This window comes from Trachurus japonicus, chromosome 8 (assembly GCF_045865225.1).
Source record: "Trachurus japonicus isolate A0001 chromosome 8, Traja_1.0".
NCBI classification, from domain to species: Eukaryota; Metazoa; Chordata; class Actinopteri; order Carangiformes; family Carangidae; genus Trachurus; species Trachurus japonicus.
Window position 1 is genome coordinate 33,964,061 of NC_140914.1, and position 17,412 is coordinate 33,981,472.

Below are 17,412 nucleotides of genomic sequence, written 5' to 3' on the forward strand. Positions count from 1 at the left end.
AACAACAACAAAAAAAACACACACACATACACATACACACATATACACACACTCCTGCAAGCCTCGACACTACTTGGAAATGTCTTAACAGCAGTAACGTTAAACTCCAGTCCACACTCCGTGTCTGTCCCTGCGCTCCGTTCTCTTCTCTCCTCCTCCCGCGGGCTCCCCTCCTTCTTTTTTTTATATGAAATACATTTCGGGAGAAGCGCCATTTTCTCTCCAAAAAACCATGTGCGGTGGAATACGCACGAGAAAAAAGTTTGTTGCGGCACAAACGCGCTCGGAGACGGGACGAGCGTCGGAGAGTGAAGGTGAAGTTTAGAGACGGAGTCAGAGCAGAAAGTCGCTGCGCTACAACAATCAAACACATGGAAAATAATAGACACAGGCAGCGCAATAAAAAATAAAAAAAAAGCCCACCGGCGTCCCCACTATAGGCTAAAACCCCAACAATGAAAGAAGAGAAGATAATTTACCTGTGTCAAGCAGTACGGGGAGTACATGGTTATTTTTAGAAAGGAGAATTGGAGAGCTTATTTAAGTTGGATGGAAGCTCGGTATAGTGCTGCATTGCAATCGCTCGCCGTCCTGTTTCTCTCACTCCATGCTGCTGCAGCTTACAGTAACCCCGCCTAGAAAGTGAAAGCTTGCACAAACTTTCAGGGAAAAAACTTTGTCTCCCTCCCCTCTCCTCTTTGAAGGACTTTTATCGCTCTCCTCTTTTTCTAACGACTCCTTCCGTATGGCGCCTTTTTTTCCCCCTATTTCCTTTTTTAGTTTTTATTCTTTTTGCACATTCATCAAAGCATCATTAGCAGCAAGGAAAAAAAAACTTTCAAAAATCTTTTTGTTTTTTTTGTTTTTTTGGTAATAAACTCGTCGCTGTCTCTCTGTGATCCGCAGCGCAGAGCCCTGTCTGTGTCCGCCGCTTCCCCGCATCTTTTACATGCAAATGTTACGCTTCAGCTGCGTTCACTGACCCGTCCATACCGTCATCTGAAGACGCAAATAATCACCAGGGGACAGATGAGTCGTCTAGTGCATCTTTAATGTTTTGGATTTTTTTTTTTTTTTAGCTAGAAGTTAGAGGGGAAACACGTAAACGCATCGCCAGAGGAGTTCAGAGCGCTGCAGCAGCTGTAGGACAAAACAGGAGGAAGACTCTCCTGTCATTTTTTGTTGGGAGCTGTAAAACGTGTCCAATCTGACTGAGAATGTATAATGTACCTATATAGGCCTAATCAACAAAACCAGGACGAAAATGTTCAGATTTCATCTCTCATGTCCTCAAAGCTAAAAAAAAAAAAAAAAAAGAGCTCTGCACTTTTTATCATTTGCAGGCATTTAAATCAATGCATTATCTCATCACGGCTGTAAAGTCAAGTCTATTTATTTACTGAACCATATTTGACCCGGTCTGGAGCCCACAACTGTAGTTTCAAACCCAGTGAAGTGAGTCCAAGCCAAACAGTTCAACTGCAGCGTTCACTGTCAAGTAGGGCAGCAGCAAACAGTGAGGACAGACGTATAATCACAGCCTCCAAGCTGCATCAAAATACTAAATTGTACTAAATTGGGGTGTGTGAGGAAACAGAAAATTCTCTCTCACTCTTTCTCCCTTTCTCACACACACACACACACATAAACAGTAGTGAGTGATAAACATATCACACAAAAAGTCATAAAGTGAAGTTTCTTGGAGCAGGGCCTGAGTGTGGTACAGTGGGGAATTTGGGTGGGAGTGAAGTCATTGTGAAGGAGCAGAGCTGAAATTTTGGGCCCCGACGCTCGGAGTCCCGCAGATTTATGAGGCCTACTGCTTGTGCATTTTCTACCGCAAAGCCTCTGCAGGCGAAAACAAAGAGATCTGGGCTCTGTGTGGCCAATTACTGCACACGGCCAGATACGCCAGCCAGAGGCGCAGGCGGAGAGGGAGAGAGCGTGTGGTCAGGAGTTGTATGTGCACCACAAAAAGTCTAACCTCCTGTCCTTCACCACCACCACACGGGGGTTATAACACCCAGCATTCCTCTCTGTAAATATGACACACACACATGCAGACACACCCTTATGCACACACCTATTTGTTTCTGTTTAGGCAGGTGTGCTGACATCATAACCGCAGGCTGCAACATTCAAGCGATGGTCTCTGCTTTCTCAGCTCCCTCTCCTGCAGCACAGTCATTAAAAAGCAGCGCAAGTGCAAAAGGTTAGGGAGCGCGGTTAGCCGGGGATCAAACCTCCCCTCCTTTATAGACTTGACTTGGATGCAACACACGCAAACACTCTGCCGTGGCTCCTTAAATGAGCCACACATTTAGTGGTCTGTGTGAGTAAATCTCTCATTAAGTAACACATGGTAGAGCCATATGCTACGGTTGGTGGGTCTGCCGCGGCTCTGCTTTTTTCACACGCTTCAAATATACATATTTTGCCACTGCTCCAGAGTGGCCAGCGCCGCCGTGACGACTTCAGCCATCAACCAGAGGAGTTGTATGTCGGTTGGGTTACAAAAATAAAAAAAACACAGAGGCTTTTTCCTGCCGGTTGATTGATTGCAAGAGTCGTATCAATCGATCTCTGTCTTTAAGAATCCTCAGGTCTGCAAAACAGGTTGTTCGAGGATAGTAACCGCAACTTTGCCTACAGTGTGACACTAACAGCCAGTGATAGCACCACACCTGGCTGCCTGTTTTGTGGGAAAGGAGATGAGACAGTGCAGAGGAGATAAGCACAAAAAAAAGAAACTGTGGTTGTGCTGTTTGGCTTAGCAGATGTCAGTTTTAGCAGCTCACAGTTTACATGCAATTTGATAAATGTGACGGGACGTAAGCTCACTGTAAAAAAAAACAACTCCCTCTTATCAAGTCATTGTAAATGTAACCTGAGCCTTTATGCTTCATATAAACAAGTGAAACGAGAATTTCTGCCTCTCTCTTGTTGGCCAGGCCTCCTTGTTGCATTTTAAATCCAAGTCTGTGCAGGGAGTACTGTTAGGGAACTCAGGGATACATAAATAACACTGATTTGACTATGTTGTTCTCACTTTGACAGACTTTGACTTTGACTTTGAGACAAACAAAGCCTCCTCGTATGTGTTCACGTACTTGATTCTGATCATCTTCACCCTGACAGCACGGAGGCTCCATACCGTCACTGACGGTTTCTGCCACTAAATCAGTTTCTCACCAAATATGGAGTATGTTTTGGCAAAAAGAAAAAAAGTGTTTCAGCAGAACATTACGATGTCACAGTGAAGTTGACCTTTGACCTTTAGGACATAAAATGTCATCATCTTATCATTTTATCTTTTTAGACATTTGTGTGAAATTTTGTGGTGATTTGAGAATGAATTCTTGAGCTGTATCCCAAAAATGTGACCTTGACCTTTGACCTTTAAGCCTCAGTAGACATTGCCCCTGAATTGGCCGAAAAACTCCTCCAAGTATTCCTGAACTTTCAAGGTCACACTGAGAGACGGACAACATGACAACATCATGATGTCACCGGCATGAGCCAGAAAAAAAAATACAGCTGTGAGAAAATTTCTTCTTTTTTTTGTTTTCCAATAGAATTCCTTTTTTTGTTGTTTTTTGTAAGATATGAAAATGATAAATGAAGCAGAAACAACAATCCTAACTGAAATCAAGTTTAACCGATTGTGACCATGGCTCAGACTGAGTGGAGCATTTTACAGTGTAATTGTCAACTTGTCACTTCTGCCGGCAAATTCAGTAACGATGACGGTGTCTCTGCTCAACCCTGGTTTGTCATTTCTGAACCGCAGTTGCTACATTTACCTCATATATACACCTGCATCTGTGCTGTGTGTCTACAGGAAGCTATAATATCAGCCAGACGTCATTTCTAGGGTTTGATCATAGGCAAAAACTGATTATTACGATGAGTCTGAACCAGGGCTGGCCGCTGGCATAAACACTCTATGCAGTTGTTTAGGGCCACAGCCGCTAGGTGGGGGGCCACATGATCAGAAAGGTACCGGGGTTCATCAAGTCATTTAAACATCCTGAGGTCTGCACGCACGCTATGAGCTTTAGTATATGTAATTTGAAGTCAATATTCAGCTTCTTTTATCTCACATTTGAGACATTTGGTGAAAATAGAATGGCAGAATGACAACATTTATGCTCAAAAAACAATCTTACAAAATTTCATTTTAGACTTGTTTTCTACACTTATCTATTACTGTATTCATATCCTATTTCAAGCACCAAAACAGTTCATTCTCGTGACTGAAGGAGTGTTTTCACAAGGGATTTGAAATTTTTCAAAAAGCAGACCTCAAATTTCCAGCATTTGGCTTAAATTATTTCTTTACACAGTGTTCTAGGGCAAATTGGCCTCCGTGTGCTTACAGCGGAGGTTCTAATATTTAGACATTAAACACTTGAGTATTGTTACATCTGCAAGTATCTTAAAAAGATAAATTTAAGAAAATATGTAAAAGTCGAGAAAATGGCCTCAAACCTCAGAGGGCATAAACATGTCCTTATTCAGTTTTAACCAGTGATTTGGTGTTTGCGCTTAGAGTGGGCCACAAACAAAAATCTTGTTTAGGGCCACCAAAATCCTAGAGCCGGCCCTGGTCTGAACCTGTGACAGGGGGAAACCTCTTCATCTGAAGGTTTCACAAGGGCCAGAATGGTTCTGGCCTCATCGTCTCAACAACAGCACCAGAAAGCTCCTGTACGGCTTCCAGAACAGGCTGTTCAATTCACATTTCCATTCATACACCATTTCAAAAGCGACTGCACCGTCATCCTCAGCGGTTCTTAGAGGAACCTTAACATGAAAGCCAAACACACACACACACAGTGAAATCTAGACAGAAAGAAGGCAGGCCTGTGATGCCCCTGACAGCAGACCTCCTGGTGAGAAGTTGGAGGTGGACACCCTCCTGTGGATGTTCTTGAACTCACTGCCCCCGGAATCCAATACAAGCTCCACCAACGCTCCTCCTCCCCCCCCTCCCCCTCTCTCTCTCCGAAACTCTCCTCCACCAGCCGCGCTACTCAATTACAGCCATAATGGTTCATTTCTGTACCCCGAGACACATGATACACTGTAGCAACCCAGATTCTCTCTGAGACTTGGCATAAGTCTTAACTCTGGGAAACAAAGACTGTAGCCTAGAAAACTGGCTCCCACCTCATTAACAATCACATTTTCAGTCATCCACAGAACCCCCCCACTACCACCACCACCCTCTCCACCTCCCCATCTCCAACTCTCTGTTTTTTTTATGACCGTTTTATATCACGTCGATCATTGTAAATCCGCTGCTCGCTGGTTAGGTTCCTCCTTCCTCTCAGAAAAGCTCCTCGCTTTCCTTAACTTTGCTTTCTTTTTGTGTTTTCATACAACGGAGCAACGCTGCACGTTATCGTTATAATTTTCACCCCCATGAGGCGAGGGCGCTTTGGTGAAGTTGCAAAGACCCCCCCCCCCCCCCACACACACACACACACACACACCCCTCCTCTCCCCCCTCTCTCTCTCTCTCTCTCTCTCTCTCTCTCTCTCTTTTTTTTTCTTATATGTGCCTGTGGAAATAATGATTGTAATGGTTTGCAGCTGAGTAGAGGGAGCTGTGAATGACATTATGATTGTGGTGCAATTACCAAGAGCATGAAAACAGACTGTCAGTCACAGTAATGAGTAATGACTCAAATAACACATTTAGTACCAACACATGAAACAACAAGAATAAATAATAATAACAATAATAATAATAATACAAATAAAAATAATAAAAAAAAATAGATGCATACCCTGTATGAATCTGATACTACAAAGCATTCAGGCATCCCAGGACCTCTGGAGGGTTCTTCGTTCAACAGAAAGGTTTCGGTTGCCTGAAATGTAACACAACAGTCATTCATTCATTAGTTGACACTGTTTTCAGCTTCACTGAGTTAAAAACACATCAGAGCTGTAAGAGCATATTGTTCATATCAGATGATTCCTGATCTTGATGTATTTGATTTTTGATTTTTCTGTTCATAGCCAAGTTCAAGTCCCACCACCACCAGATAACTACTGGAGGAACACTTTTATGTCTTTATATTCCACACACACACGCACACGCACACACACACACACATACGCACATGCTCAGTCACTCACACACACACACAGTTGATGGTGTGTGCTGCATGCCTGAGACCATATGCTGTGCAGGCCCTGCCAGTCACCACCACTTGAATGAGGGGAGCAATGTGTTTAGCTGCCGTACCCGCACCACACAATACTCACAACACAATGGCATTTCCTGTCCCTGCTATTTCACCTGCATGGTCACTTTTCTGTCAGCGTGCACTGATTCAGCACAAATCTTTCACATACGCACTGTCACGTCCTACACATGCACATATTGGCCGCAGACCCGCACATACACAGGCCATACGTCTGCCCGGCATACGGGCCAATCACAGTGCTCTTGGCCGCGCTAACAGGTCCCTATATGTTGCATTCACTGATAGATGCAGTGAAAGTATTTATTCTGTTTGTTTGTTTCTATTCAGCGCGGTTCATTTGTATGCTGCGGGACGCGCCAGCAGAGACTTGGGCTCTGAATGAGCATCTATTGCAGTTCTGCTGTCAATTGAGGCAGCCAGGCCAGACAACATGGATGGGAGGGAACCACAGACTGAGGATCTGGATCTGGGATGGCAGTTCTGCCTGGTTAGCTAGCCTGTGGCTGTTACTTTTCAGTCCAGACTCGTACAAATTGGTTTTTGCCAGGCTAAATTTGAATGTCTGTTTTGGGAATCAACTAAACCTGTTAGATGAGGGTTAAAAATTGCTAAATTAATGAAAACAACTTTGTGAGTTAGGGGGGAAGGAAGTTTCACTCACAATGGATCCAGGAGACCTAAGTTCATTTGCTGGATGATGAAGAAGAAGAGAGGAAATAATCCTGTTTTCCAGAACTTATGTCTTGATCTTTGAACATACCTTAAGCAGAACAAACGCGGACCCAAAAAATGGAACAAACATTGCTCGTAGCCAGAAACAGAATGTAAAGTTATACTATTTAAACTGGTGCATAGGGTAAACAATTTTAAACAGACATTAAGTCACTTAAGCATTTACATATGTGCAAAAATACACACGTGCACACGGTGACACGGGATTGCACTTGAACAAATACATGCGCAGACACATGCATAAACACACAGCACTATAATAAGTCCCAGACTCGGGGCTAACCGAGCTGCGGCTGGAGACACAGGCTATTCATATCCTTCAGAATGAGAGGTTACAGCTCGAGTCTTTTCCCTTTCCCTTTTACTGTAACACAGGAAGGGCATCTCCGCGTGTGATTTCACTCAATGTCTGTGGCAAAAGGTCTCGCAGGCGGGCTGATTAACATAAGATTAACATTGGTTTTTTGTTGAGCAGAGCCACACTTGCTCACAATAAATTTAGCAGGGGGCCCACATGAGGCATTCGCTTGTTTAAACAAAGTTAGAATTCAAGTCATCCAAGTGACTAAGAAAACACTACCCGTGGCATTCAGCCTCAGCATCCAACCTCTGGCCTGTCATCGTTAATATGTGGGGAAACACTGGAGGAAAACCATTTGAAACCATTTGTCCCACTAAATGGTGCCCTTGTCAAGCTCCCTGGGCTTTCTGATAAGCTCTTAAACTGCCTGGTCCAGCTGAAGGATATATTTTACCCTGATGCTAATCACAGACTAACACAGGACCGGGCACACACACACACACACACACACACACACACACACACACACACACACACACACACACACACACACACACACACACACACACACACACGTCTAGTTACCTCTCTCTGACAGGTTGAAGTAATTTATTTAGCTTGAACATTGATTTGACAGACAGTGGAGATCGGTATCGGAGCGCTGAATAAATGAGAGGATAAAAACACGGGTCAGCATCTCTCCGTCTTCATCTTTAACTCCATCCCTCAGAGACGGGCATCGTTAGTTTGAGGCTGATTGTTTGATGTCGCTCCCTGCAGCTCTGGCCCCTTTTCCCCTCCTCTCTGTCAGTTTTTATGGAGCATGGTATCAATTATATATATTTGTCTGTTTTTCTATATGTATATATACATGTAACATATGCCCAATCCATATGCCCTGCCCAGAGCTAAAAGAGTTGCAGAGCCTTGTGTAATTAACACTCAAAAATAAGCTCTAGAAATCATTTAGTGTCAGGGGATGTTGACTGTCAGATCTCATTGAAGGAGAAGTTGACTTTGAAACGACAGTAGAAAAGAGTTTATTATGTATGTATGACGTGTTAAAGGATAAAACAGATTTTCATCCCTATACCTAGGTGTAAACAGCTGATATGGACAAAGGTCTTTGCAGTGTTCCAAAAACATTACGGATGGGATTCCAACAGAGCTTTTAGTAAAAGATTAAGTTCCTTGTTTAACCAGAAACGGCCGCGGTACTATCACTCCATTCAAAGCCACCAGACTCCGCTGACAAAAACAATAACTCTGCCTCCAATAACAGAGGGTTTGCTGGTCTGCTGCACCTTCGACCAGTCAGTTTGTTTGTGTTACTGTGTGTACGTGTACTTTTACTACCATCACTTAAAGTCACACAAACATATTAACCAACAGAGGCTGCGGCAGTAACCAGCACCTCCTGTGCTCTGCAGGGTCAAATTATTCTTTTTGTCTTTTTGAGTCTGGTGGCCTTGAATAAAACAACTAAACAGTTGTTTCTGGTTAAGCAAAAAAAAAAAATCATTCTTTATTTCTCTGTAGGAAATCGGTATAATGTTGCAAGACTCTAATAATAACAATCTGAACCTGCATAAAATAAGCACCTTTAGAGAGGATATGCTTCGACACAGATATACATTGCCTCAGTAGTGGAAAAAACTGCAATGAGTTTACACCCAAAACCAAGAATCCCCAAAGTTATTCTTAAAATTATTAAAATTATTTGGGAAATTTGATTATAGTTGCTTTTCTAATCAGCTGAGCTGAGATTAAATATCTGTCCCTGAGTATTAAGTAGTCCCATCAGTTTCTGTTTCTCAGTGATTAAATCAAATAGTCATTCCAACACAATCCTAGGAGGGGAAAATATGAACCTTTTTTCAATAATATTATTATTATTTAAACATCTTTTCATAATAACATTGGGCTGTCTTCCTGGTGAGGATGTTTGCACATCCACATGACTCAGGTGCAGGTGTGAGAAGAGTCTCCAGCACATCGGAATCATTAGCATGATCAATACATTGTGATGCATTGCAAAGCAAGAGCAGTGTTAGGGAATACCATTAACAAGAATAACAATGTGTCAAATGTAGTGAAGAGGGTCAGTCCTATAATGATGAACCCTTAGAGAATTTATTATCTGACATCTCAACTCTTTTAGGCTTCACAGTGTCTCGTTGTTTTGGTCCTTCAGACAGCCAACTTTAGTGCTTCAATTGTCTCTCACTGCTCTCATGGCAACAAAGGCTGACCCTGCTGTAAGCCATGTGCCCACAGCAGACAGGCAAAGTTAGCTCGAAGCTAAAGCTGGTGAACATAGCAGCTAAAAACAGAGCCAGACCCCACCGCTCCCCCAGGAGTTAAGGAGAAAGGCCAAAGGGGACAGTGGCTTCACAGGTGTACGGTGGTCAGAAGCACAACTGATGTTGAAAGGTGATTTTAATTAGTTTTTTATTCATATGTTAGAAATAGAAACTGCTGCTGGGTAAGAAGGTCATGATTTAATGTCAATTGTTTGTCTGAATGATGCTTTATATGAATGAATACACCCAAGGTCGCAAAAGAGGCTTAGCATGAACCTTAGTAATGAAAAACAAGTGTTACCGACCTTGTTGTCTTTGTCAGTAGCTGATGTGCTGAGCAGTAAAATCCTGCTAGGCCTAAATGTGTTAATGAGGATGTAGTCTTGGTGTATTTTACTTGTTAACCCTCTAAAATGGCAGGAAAATCCTGGAAATCTAATTGTCACAATAAGATATCCATCCATAATTGGAGCCTGGGTGCTGAAATAGTTCAACCTTGTATTAACTCTGCTGAAACCACAGCTTGTCCTTTTCACATTTCTGTGTTAATTAGTGAGATTTAGACCTCATCCACACCGCTACGACATTTTAAAACAAAACATGACGACCAGGTGACTATTTTAGCTCCGCGTCAGGAATAATCACCATCCATATTGTCACACCCGCAAACTCATTTCACATCATACTCACATACCACTTTGTATAGGAAGCAGAGTATCCACTCTGCAGTTGGTTCATCACAGAAAATACGATGAATGAGGAACAGCAAAGAAGGTTATTAGCATAAAAATGCAGAATTTAACTGAACAACAGCTGCGAACAAAGACAACAAGGTCGGTAACACTTGTATTTCATTATCTACATTGCTTTCACCATTGTTAGTCAAGACCCAGGGAGTGACTGAGGGCGTCTGAATCATTGTTTTCTCATGGTGTCTGCTTGTGCTCGTCCAGACAACAACACAACCTGGAGTCTTCAAAACAGAACAGGACCAGCAGATTTATTTTAGGAGTTTTAAAAACTTGAGAGAACTGGACATAAATGTAGCAGTGAGATGAATCTCAAACTACAATACAGTAGTGTTGATGCAGCCTTAGAAGTGTTGACACTAACCTAGTCAATCTCAGAATAACATTACCCATAATGTTTAATGCTAAAGTTATTATCCAGGCAGTATGGATTGTTGAACCATCTAGTTGATGTGTTCCAGGATGACTACTCTCATCTTAAAGGGATAGTTCAACATTTTGGCAAATTGGCCCATTGGCATAATCCCTATAGTTTTAGCAGTAGGTTCGTTACCTTTAATTGTCGGTGCAAGCTATTTTTAGAACGGTGGAGCAGAGCCGCGAGCTGCCCAGAGCTACGCTACGGAGGCTAATGGGATTTCTTGGTTTCCCTCATCAAACTCATCGAATACACAATCCAACAACTCCACAACGCTCTGGTGGACAAGTTGTGACCTGCACATTCACCACACTATGAGATAATAATGAAATGTTACGAGACAGAGTTGTTCTGCAAATGCAGAGACTGGTTGCCGAAGCTCTGAGCAGCTATATATATATATATATACCATCCCTCCTCTTCCTCATTTTCTTGGTCACGCTCAGGCAGCACAAAAAACCACCCAGGGCCTCTGGATACACAACAATCCACGAGAGACATGCAGGTACCCTCGCAATTGAACAACTGTTAAACAACCTTCTGATCTTTCCTCTGCAAGCTCAACAGTTTTTCTGGAGCATTGTGGGGGAGACTTTTTTCTTCTCCACTGCGAAACATCGCCGACATCCTACCCAGTCCCACTTCATTCAGCCTTAATTGTATCCTCATTCTTCACCTGGTAACAAGCTAACAAACCTGTGCAGATGTGGCAAACACATCAAAGAGAGGGAAGGGAGGGGAGGGGAGGGGGAACTTGTTTGTAGAAAAAAATGTGCGAGGGAATATGAAAGGGGAAATTTACGTAGTGTGAGTCCAAGCCAGTGCCACCTCAGGGAGAAATGCTGGAAAAATGTGATATTTTACACCTGCATCTCAGGAGGTGAGGAATAAGAGACAGGGAGCGGGGGAGGCAGTAATTAGAGCAGTGTGTGTACACGTGTGTGTGTCTGTGTGTGTGTGAAGGATTTTTATATGTTTCTGGGGCTTGCCACTGGTTCTTTTTCAGCATTCAATTTGGTACGATGCATTGGATGCCAGATTATTAAAAATGCTAAACCTGGTTACGAATGCTAAAAAAAGTGTTGAAATTTTAAACAAATATGCTAATATTGTTACAGTGATAAATAGCTGGCAAGCTCTGTTTAATGAATAATGCTATTGGCTCTAATTCCTCATTAAGACCCTAAAGAGGAGAGTGAAGAGAGAAAATACATGTATTGTTGTTGTGAATTTTTTTTTTCCTTTTTTCCAAATTAAACTCAGAAAGGCAGAAGATAGCAACACCTTCCCAAATTAAGTAGATTCAAATTACTCGGCTACACAGCTGGTGTGCAGTCTGGGGTGTTTTGTGAAACCAATTAATGCGAGGGTTAAGTGTTGATAAAGTAATTGAGGCAGGGGCAGAAATGAGATGGAGGAGTTAGGAGTCTCCTTAGCCTGAGCCGGATGAGACAAAGCGAGACTTCGCCGTGCACTGCAAAAAAATAAAATATCCAAAACAAATGAAAGAAACGTGTCAGGGTTTGTGTGAAGCGATCTGTAGTTTCCAAAGCAAACTAATCTGCTCTGAGCTGAGCTCTCACCTCAAATTATCCTCACTCCAGAGTGGTCTGCTTCGGTTTAAGATAGTCTCACTTGTTTACAGAAAACTCTTAAACTGTATCAGCAAACTGAGTTTCAGCAGTCACTGACAGTGAATGTGACCCTGCAGCCTTCACCTGCACTAAGAGCTCTGCAGCTCCTCTGAATCAAACTGACTCTTCCATCCTTTCAGGCTCCACGAGAAGAAGCACTGCTGTTAGGAACAGCTTCCTCTGTGTTAACTGAAAGGCATGAAAAAGTAGAGTGAGTGCTGACAACGCAGGGCTAAATAGGACTGACCCGAATTAAAAAACAAAAGGAGTTTGGAGCTCTCTTCTCTACGTCTCTGTTAGCCTGTGCTTCTCAAATCCTTCAGCCTGTCTCTTGTTTTTCAGGTGTGTTTTATATTAATACTCTTCAGGGTACTGCAGTCGTATAACATCTTTCTAAACGCCTGAGAAAATAGATCATTATGCTATCACAGAGATGTCATCGGGAGTAACGTCCGAAAACAAAACCTGCTTTATTAACTGTGGGAACGGAGCTGAAAAAGATGAGAGCATTAAACAGACATGAGGGGTTGAACGAAAGATGCTAATGAATTGAATTGTGGGAAAAGTAGTATCCAGTGTTTTTTGGAGACGAGGAACTGAAAGTCAGGATATGTCAGCATCTGCTGCTTCGATTTTGATTCTTCCTTTTTTCTTTTTTTTCTTTTCTTAAATCTGTCTCTCGTGAGTCCTCCAGCTTTATGGAAGTGGATACTAAATCACTCTCATGGCCCTATAACTTTTTTCTTTTCTGTGTCTCTACCATTTGTCTGGCCCCAAACTTTTTTCAGGCCCACAACTCTTCAACTGTCAACAGTGACACTACGTCTGAAACTTTTGATTCTTCCTGTGCAACAAAGACGCCGGTCCGGTCACATGGCCGCACCTCTCGATCTGTCCTCTTCGCTCAACCAGGCTACAACAGTTACAGCTTAAAAACCAATCAACCTGCCAAACCCTATCTGAGCTCACTATCCTAATATTTACGCTGTTTGACTGTATATCAGAGTTTCCATCTTTAAACTACGGCAAAAGCTTACACACCACATGAGCTATCATAGCCTGCTTGAAGCCTTATTTATTTTTCCAGGGAAATGTCAAGGCCAGGACAAACATAATAGCATAATATTCTGTATACAGTGAGGGATGACATCACTGGCAGCAACAGCCAAGAGGGAGATCACACAAGACTGGAAAACCGCTTGTCTGATCATCATGTGGCAGGCTGCACACACACATACACACACAGAAACACACAGAGACACACAAACACTGTGGGATACAATTACCACAGCTATATACACAGCCCTGCATGATTACTAGTAGTGCACAGGACACATATGCTGACCATAGAGGAGGATTGCTTATTATATAAAGGTCTAATTTACAAATTATAATTTGTCATGTTTACAGTTTCATGATGAAGGGTCAGGTTTTGCTTTTTTGCTTTTAAACATATTTGGAAGGGGGGTGGGGTGGGGTGGGGGATCAATAACCTGCAGAACCACAGATATAGATCATCTCGACAGAAGACTGGTGTTTGTGTTTCTGGGATGGAGCATCAGCCTCAGGAGGGAGAAGCTAACTGAGTCCTGACACTGACTGACAGATGCCTCCAGTGTATTCTGACTAACATGCAACTGAGATGTTTGGCACAAATTCACAATATAGTCTTTTCTTAAAAAAAAAGAAGAGGTGAGTTGTTGCTATAAGTAGGAGAATAACAAGTCAAGATAATCCCAAGTGAGGCCTGTCCTGAATTCTGTATCATTTTTACTGATGAGCTTTTTGGGCAGCTGCCATGTCAGTGAGGAAGCTCGTAAACAAATAATTATTCATACTAATAATCTTCCATATTCATGTGTAAATAAGTTCCCTTCCTGGAGTCTAAGCAGCTTCAAGGTTGTATGTGGGAGGTTCCCCTAACTATGCCTGACTTGACTCATTTTATGCCAAGAAAAGAATTTATCTAAAGGTCAAGGATGTGTAAGCTATATATCACAACTCTGTACAGACTTTTTATTACTAATTTTTGAGACCTTCAAGCGCAGCATTCAAACGCATGTCTTCACATCCTCACAGGGGATACATTTGCCAGTTAAAACAAATATCCTGTTCAGGGTGAACGACGATAAAACGGAAAACAATGACAGATTTTCTCAGAAGAGCCAATTGAACTTATAGGCCTAATGAAACCAAGAATAAAATCTCAGATGTGGATGCTTCCTGAAAGGAAGCTTAGATTGACCCAGGTTAAGTGTCACTAACTCGCACCCTGTGATGTCACAGGATTTCCCTGAATTGCAAGAACAAATCACCTGCATAATGAAGTAACCGGTCCAAACCGCTGTGCGTAATTACGCACAAAACAAATAGGCACATAATTGAATGGAACAAGAAGTTCCACCGTCTTAAAGCCAAGTTTCCAAACTATGTTAAACTTTGCCTTTAGGCGCAGATTGGGCTTCTGGGGGACTCTCTCAACGGCGCCTCTTTATTAGCTACTTACACCGTTATCAATAGCACCCATCTTATACATATGTGGCTATAAATAGTCCACTGACAGCCTCAAATCACAGACCGCTGCAATGAGAGGAGGCATGTGCTCCATGTGGATAAAACGGCAGAAGGCAGTGGGCATCCGGTGGTGAACTGAGAGGGCTGATACTGATTTGGCCAGGAGGTTGGAAAGAAATGTTGGCACCACATTATGAAACTATTAAGGAGTTTTATGTTTTCCTAAAAGCAACGTTTTAAATGTACACTTATAATTTCAGCAAGGCAAACCCCCTTCTTTAAAAATAACCATAATACCATAATGAGTGTAGCTGAGACAGTAAACACACAGGTAGGTGGAGGGACTTGGCAAACTCTTTAGTGATTGTTACCCATTAGCTACAAGTAAATAACTAACACACACAAGAGTTATGAAGTGGGTAAAGTCAGCCCACTAAACTTGACTTTAAAGTTCTCTCTGTGTATCATTAAATCTATGAACAACTACAATGAATCTGAAAGCTGACTGCATAAATGGGAAAATTATTGGTTTACATAGCACGTACCATTGTGGTGTAGGGAAAAGTGCCAACACTCTCAAAGACCCATTTTCCACTCTCAAAAGTTCGGCTTCCAAAAAAAAAAAAAAAAAAGTGTGTGGGAGAGAGAAAACTGCTCGGTGTCTTGTTCAGCTGGGCCTTGTACCGGAAGCAAAAGAGCCCTAATACACGGCCTGATGCCCGGTAAACATTTTTTTCTGTAATTTGTAGTCAACTCTTCTCAGTCAAGGCAAAAGGAGGACAGCGCACTGTAATCCAATTCGCCGGCTTCCCGACTTCTTCGTGCAAAGTGTTAATGTTCGCGGTGAGCTCGTGATATTTCCATGAAAGTGGTCTGAGCTCTGCTGTCTGTCAGCGCGTGCTGCTCCTCTCTCTCTCCCTCTCTCTCTGTCTCTCTCTGTGTCTCTCTCTCTCCAGTCCGTAATGTCCACCGAGTCTCCTCGCTCTGCGCCACCGACACAGTCACCGTCTGAGCCCGAGCGACAGCGCAGGAGTCTGGCTGTGCACCGACAGTAAGTAGCCTGCACTCTCTGCTTACGCGCTCCCCAGATCAGCTGTTGCTCCTGCAGCGCGCTCTCTCCCCCTGTGCATGCTCCGGCTTCGCTGATAAGAGAGAGGAGAAGAGGAAGGGGGGGAAAGTGGAGTTCCTCCTCGGTCCTTCACCTGTTCCTCAGTGTCCGGGGAAAGTGTCTGAGAGAGCGGCAGCGGCGTCTGAAACACAACTCACCATGTGGCAGCACGGGTGTCGCAACACGAGAGACATCAGAGTTGGTGAGAGTGTAGCGGGACTTGGTGGCCACTGGCAGCCGCGGCTCTACAGTGTGTAGCAGCTCTATGGACACACGATGATGACAAGGAGGTGAAATGCAAGTCTCAGTGTGAGAGAGACGGAGCAGCCGAGATCAAGCGGTAAACAAACGCTGCTAAATTCGAACACAGCAGAAAGGCTTGCACGCACACACGCACCACTGAGGACGCGCGGTGTCCTGTGGCCGCGGCCGGAGAAGCGGAGCGGAGGGCTGGTGAATTATTAATAACCAGAGCGGTTCACAGTCTGTCGTGTTCAGTGAGTAACCAGGGCGGCAGCTGGGGGTTTAGAGGAATTAAATACGGGCTCAGAGTAAACCATGGACGCAGGGGATTAATAGCTCTCACCGGCAACAGTGTAGGGGCAGCTCGGGGCCGACGGAGAGGGCGGGAGGAGAGCGGAGGTTAGGGAGCGGAGGGGGAGGCAGGTTAGGAGAAACTCTAATAACGTGGGACAGTGAGCGTCGTTGTGAAAAGTTTAAAATCCAGTCTAAATGTAGAGGAGACGTGCGCGTGGACCTGAGTGAAATATGACCTCCACCTGCTGAAAAACACACAGTCTAAACAAAACCTGTGACTATATTTATATTTCTGCAGGAATTACATTAAAATAAAAAAAATGAATGAATAAAAGTCCCCCCTATTAAAACACATTATAATGAGATCACACTTATGAATGCCTCGCATGGATCCTCTGAGAAAGACATAAAGGTAAAGAAAAAGGTTCAAGTGCTGCAGTGCTGATTTAATTCTCATAAATTAAAAATGATTGGACAGACATATATAATGTCATGTCTGTGTTTGGAATAAGGTCAGAGGTTTATACAGTGATTTATATGTCTTGCCTTATTTTAAAGATTTGTGTGCTCAGCAGTCACTGCTGACTACTGCACTGCAGCTCAAACTATATAAAAGCATGTCCGTTTTGTCCTCCGTGTTTATCTTGTCATGAATAATCAGACTAAAGTTTGTGCAGACAGGTCACACAGAGCAGGTGCTCCACTCCTGGCTGGAGTATGAACGCAATGTTTATTCACCATAAATATCCAATTATGGCCGGAAATTCAGGTGGAATTTCCGCGGACCCTCCTTTTAAGACAGAGACCGGTCTGTTCATGAATAAATTACTAAAGTAATGTTTTGACCTTTTATGGAAAGCACAGCATTTTTTTTTTACGGAAGTGCGCAACTGTA

General features: G+C 43.1%; 1 protein-coding gene across 25 annotated transcripts in view; it reads right to left on the reverse strand.

Moving 5' to 3' along the window:
• The window catches only part of nfixb (nuclear factor I/Xb), a 145,699-nt gene extending 128,983 nt beyond the window's left edge, over positions 1-16,716 (reverse strand). For 13 of the 25 annotated variants that reach the window (XM_085785313.1, XM_085785303.1, XM_085785278.1 and 10 more), the window contains exon 1: positions 480-644. In XM_085785313.1, coding sequence (XP_085641439.1) covers positions 480-506 — 27 coding nt within the window. In that variant the 5' untranslated portion in view covers positions 507-644. Of the gene's footprint in view, positions 1-479; positions 645-5,795; positions 5,880-15,417 lie in introns of those variants that run through there. The other 12 variants (XM_085785309.1, XM_085785294.1, XM_085785306.1 and 9 more) reach the window with 5 other exon arrangements.
• Between the last annotated feature and the right edge of the window lie 696 nt (positions 16,717-17,412).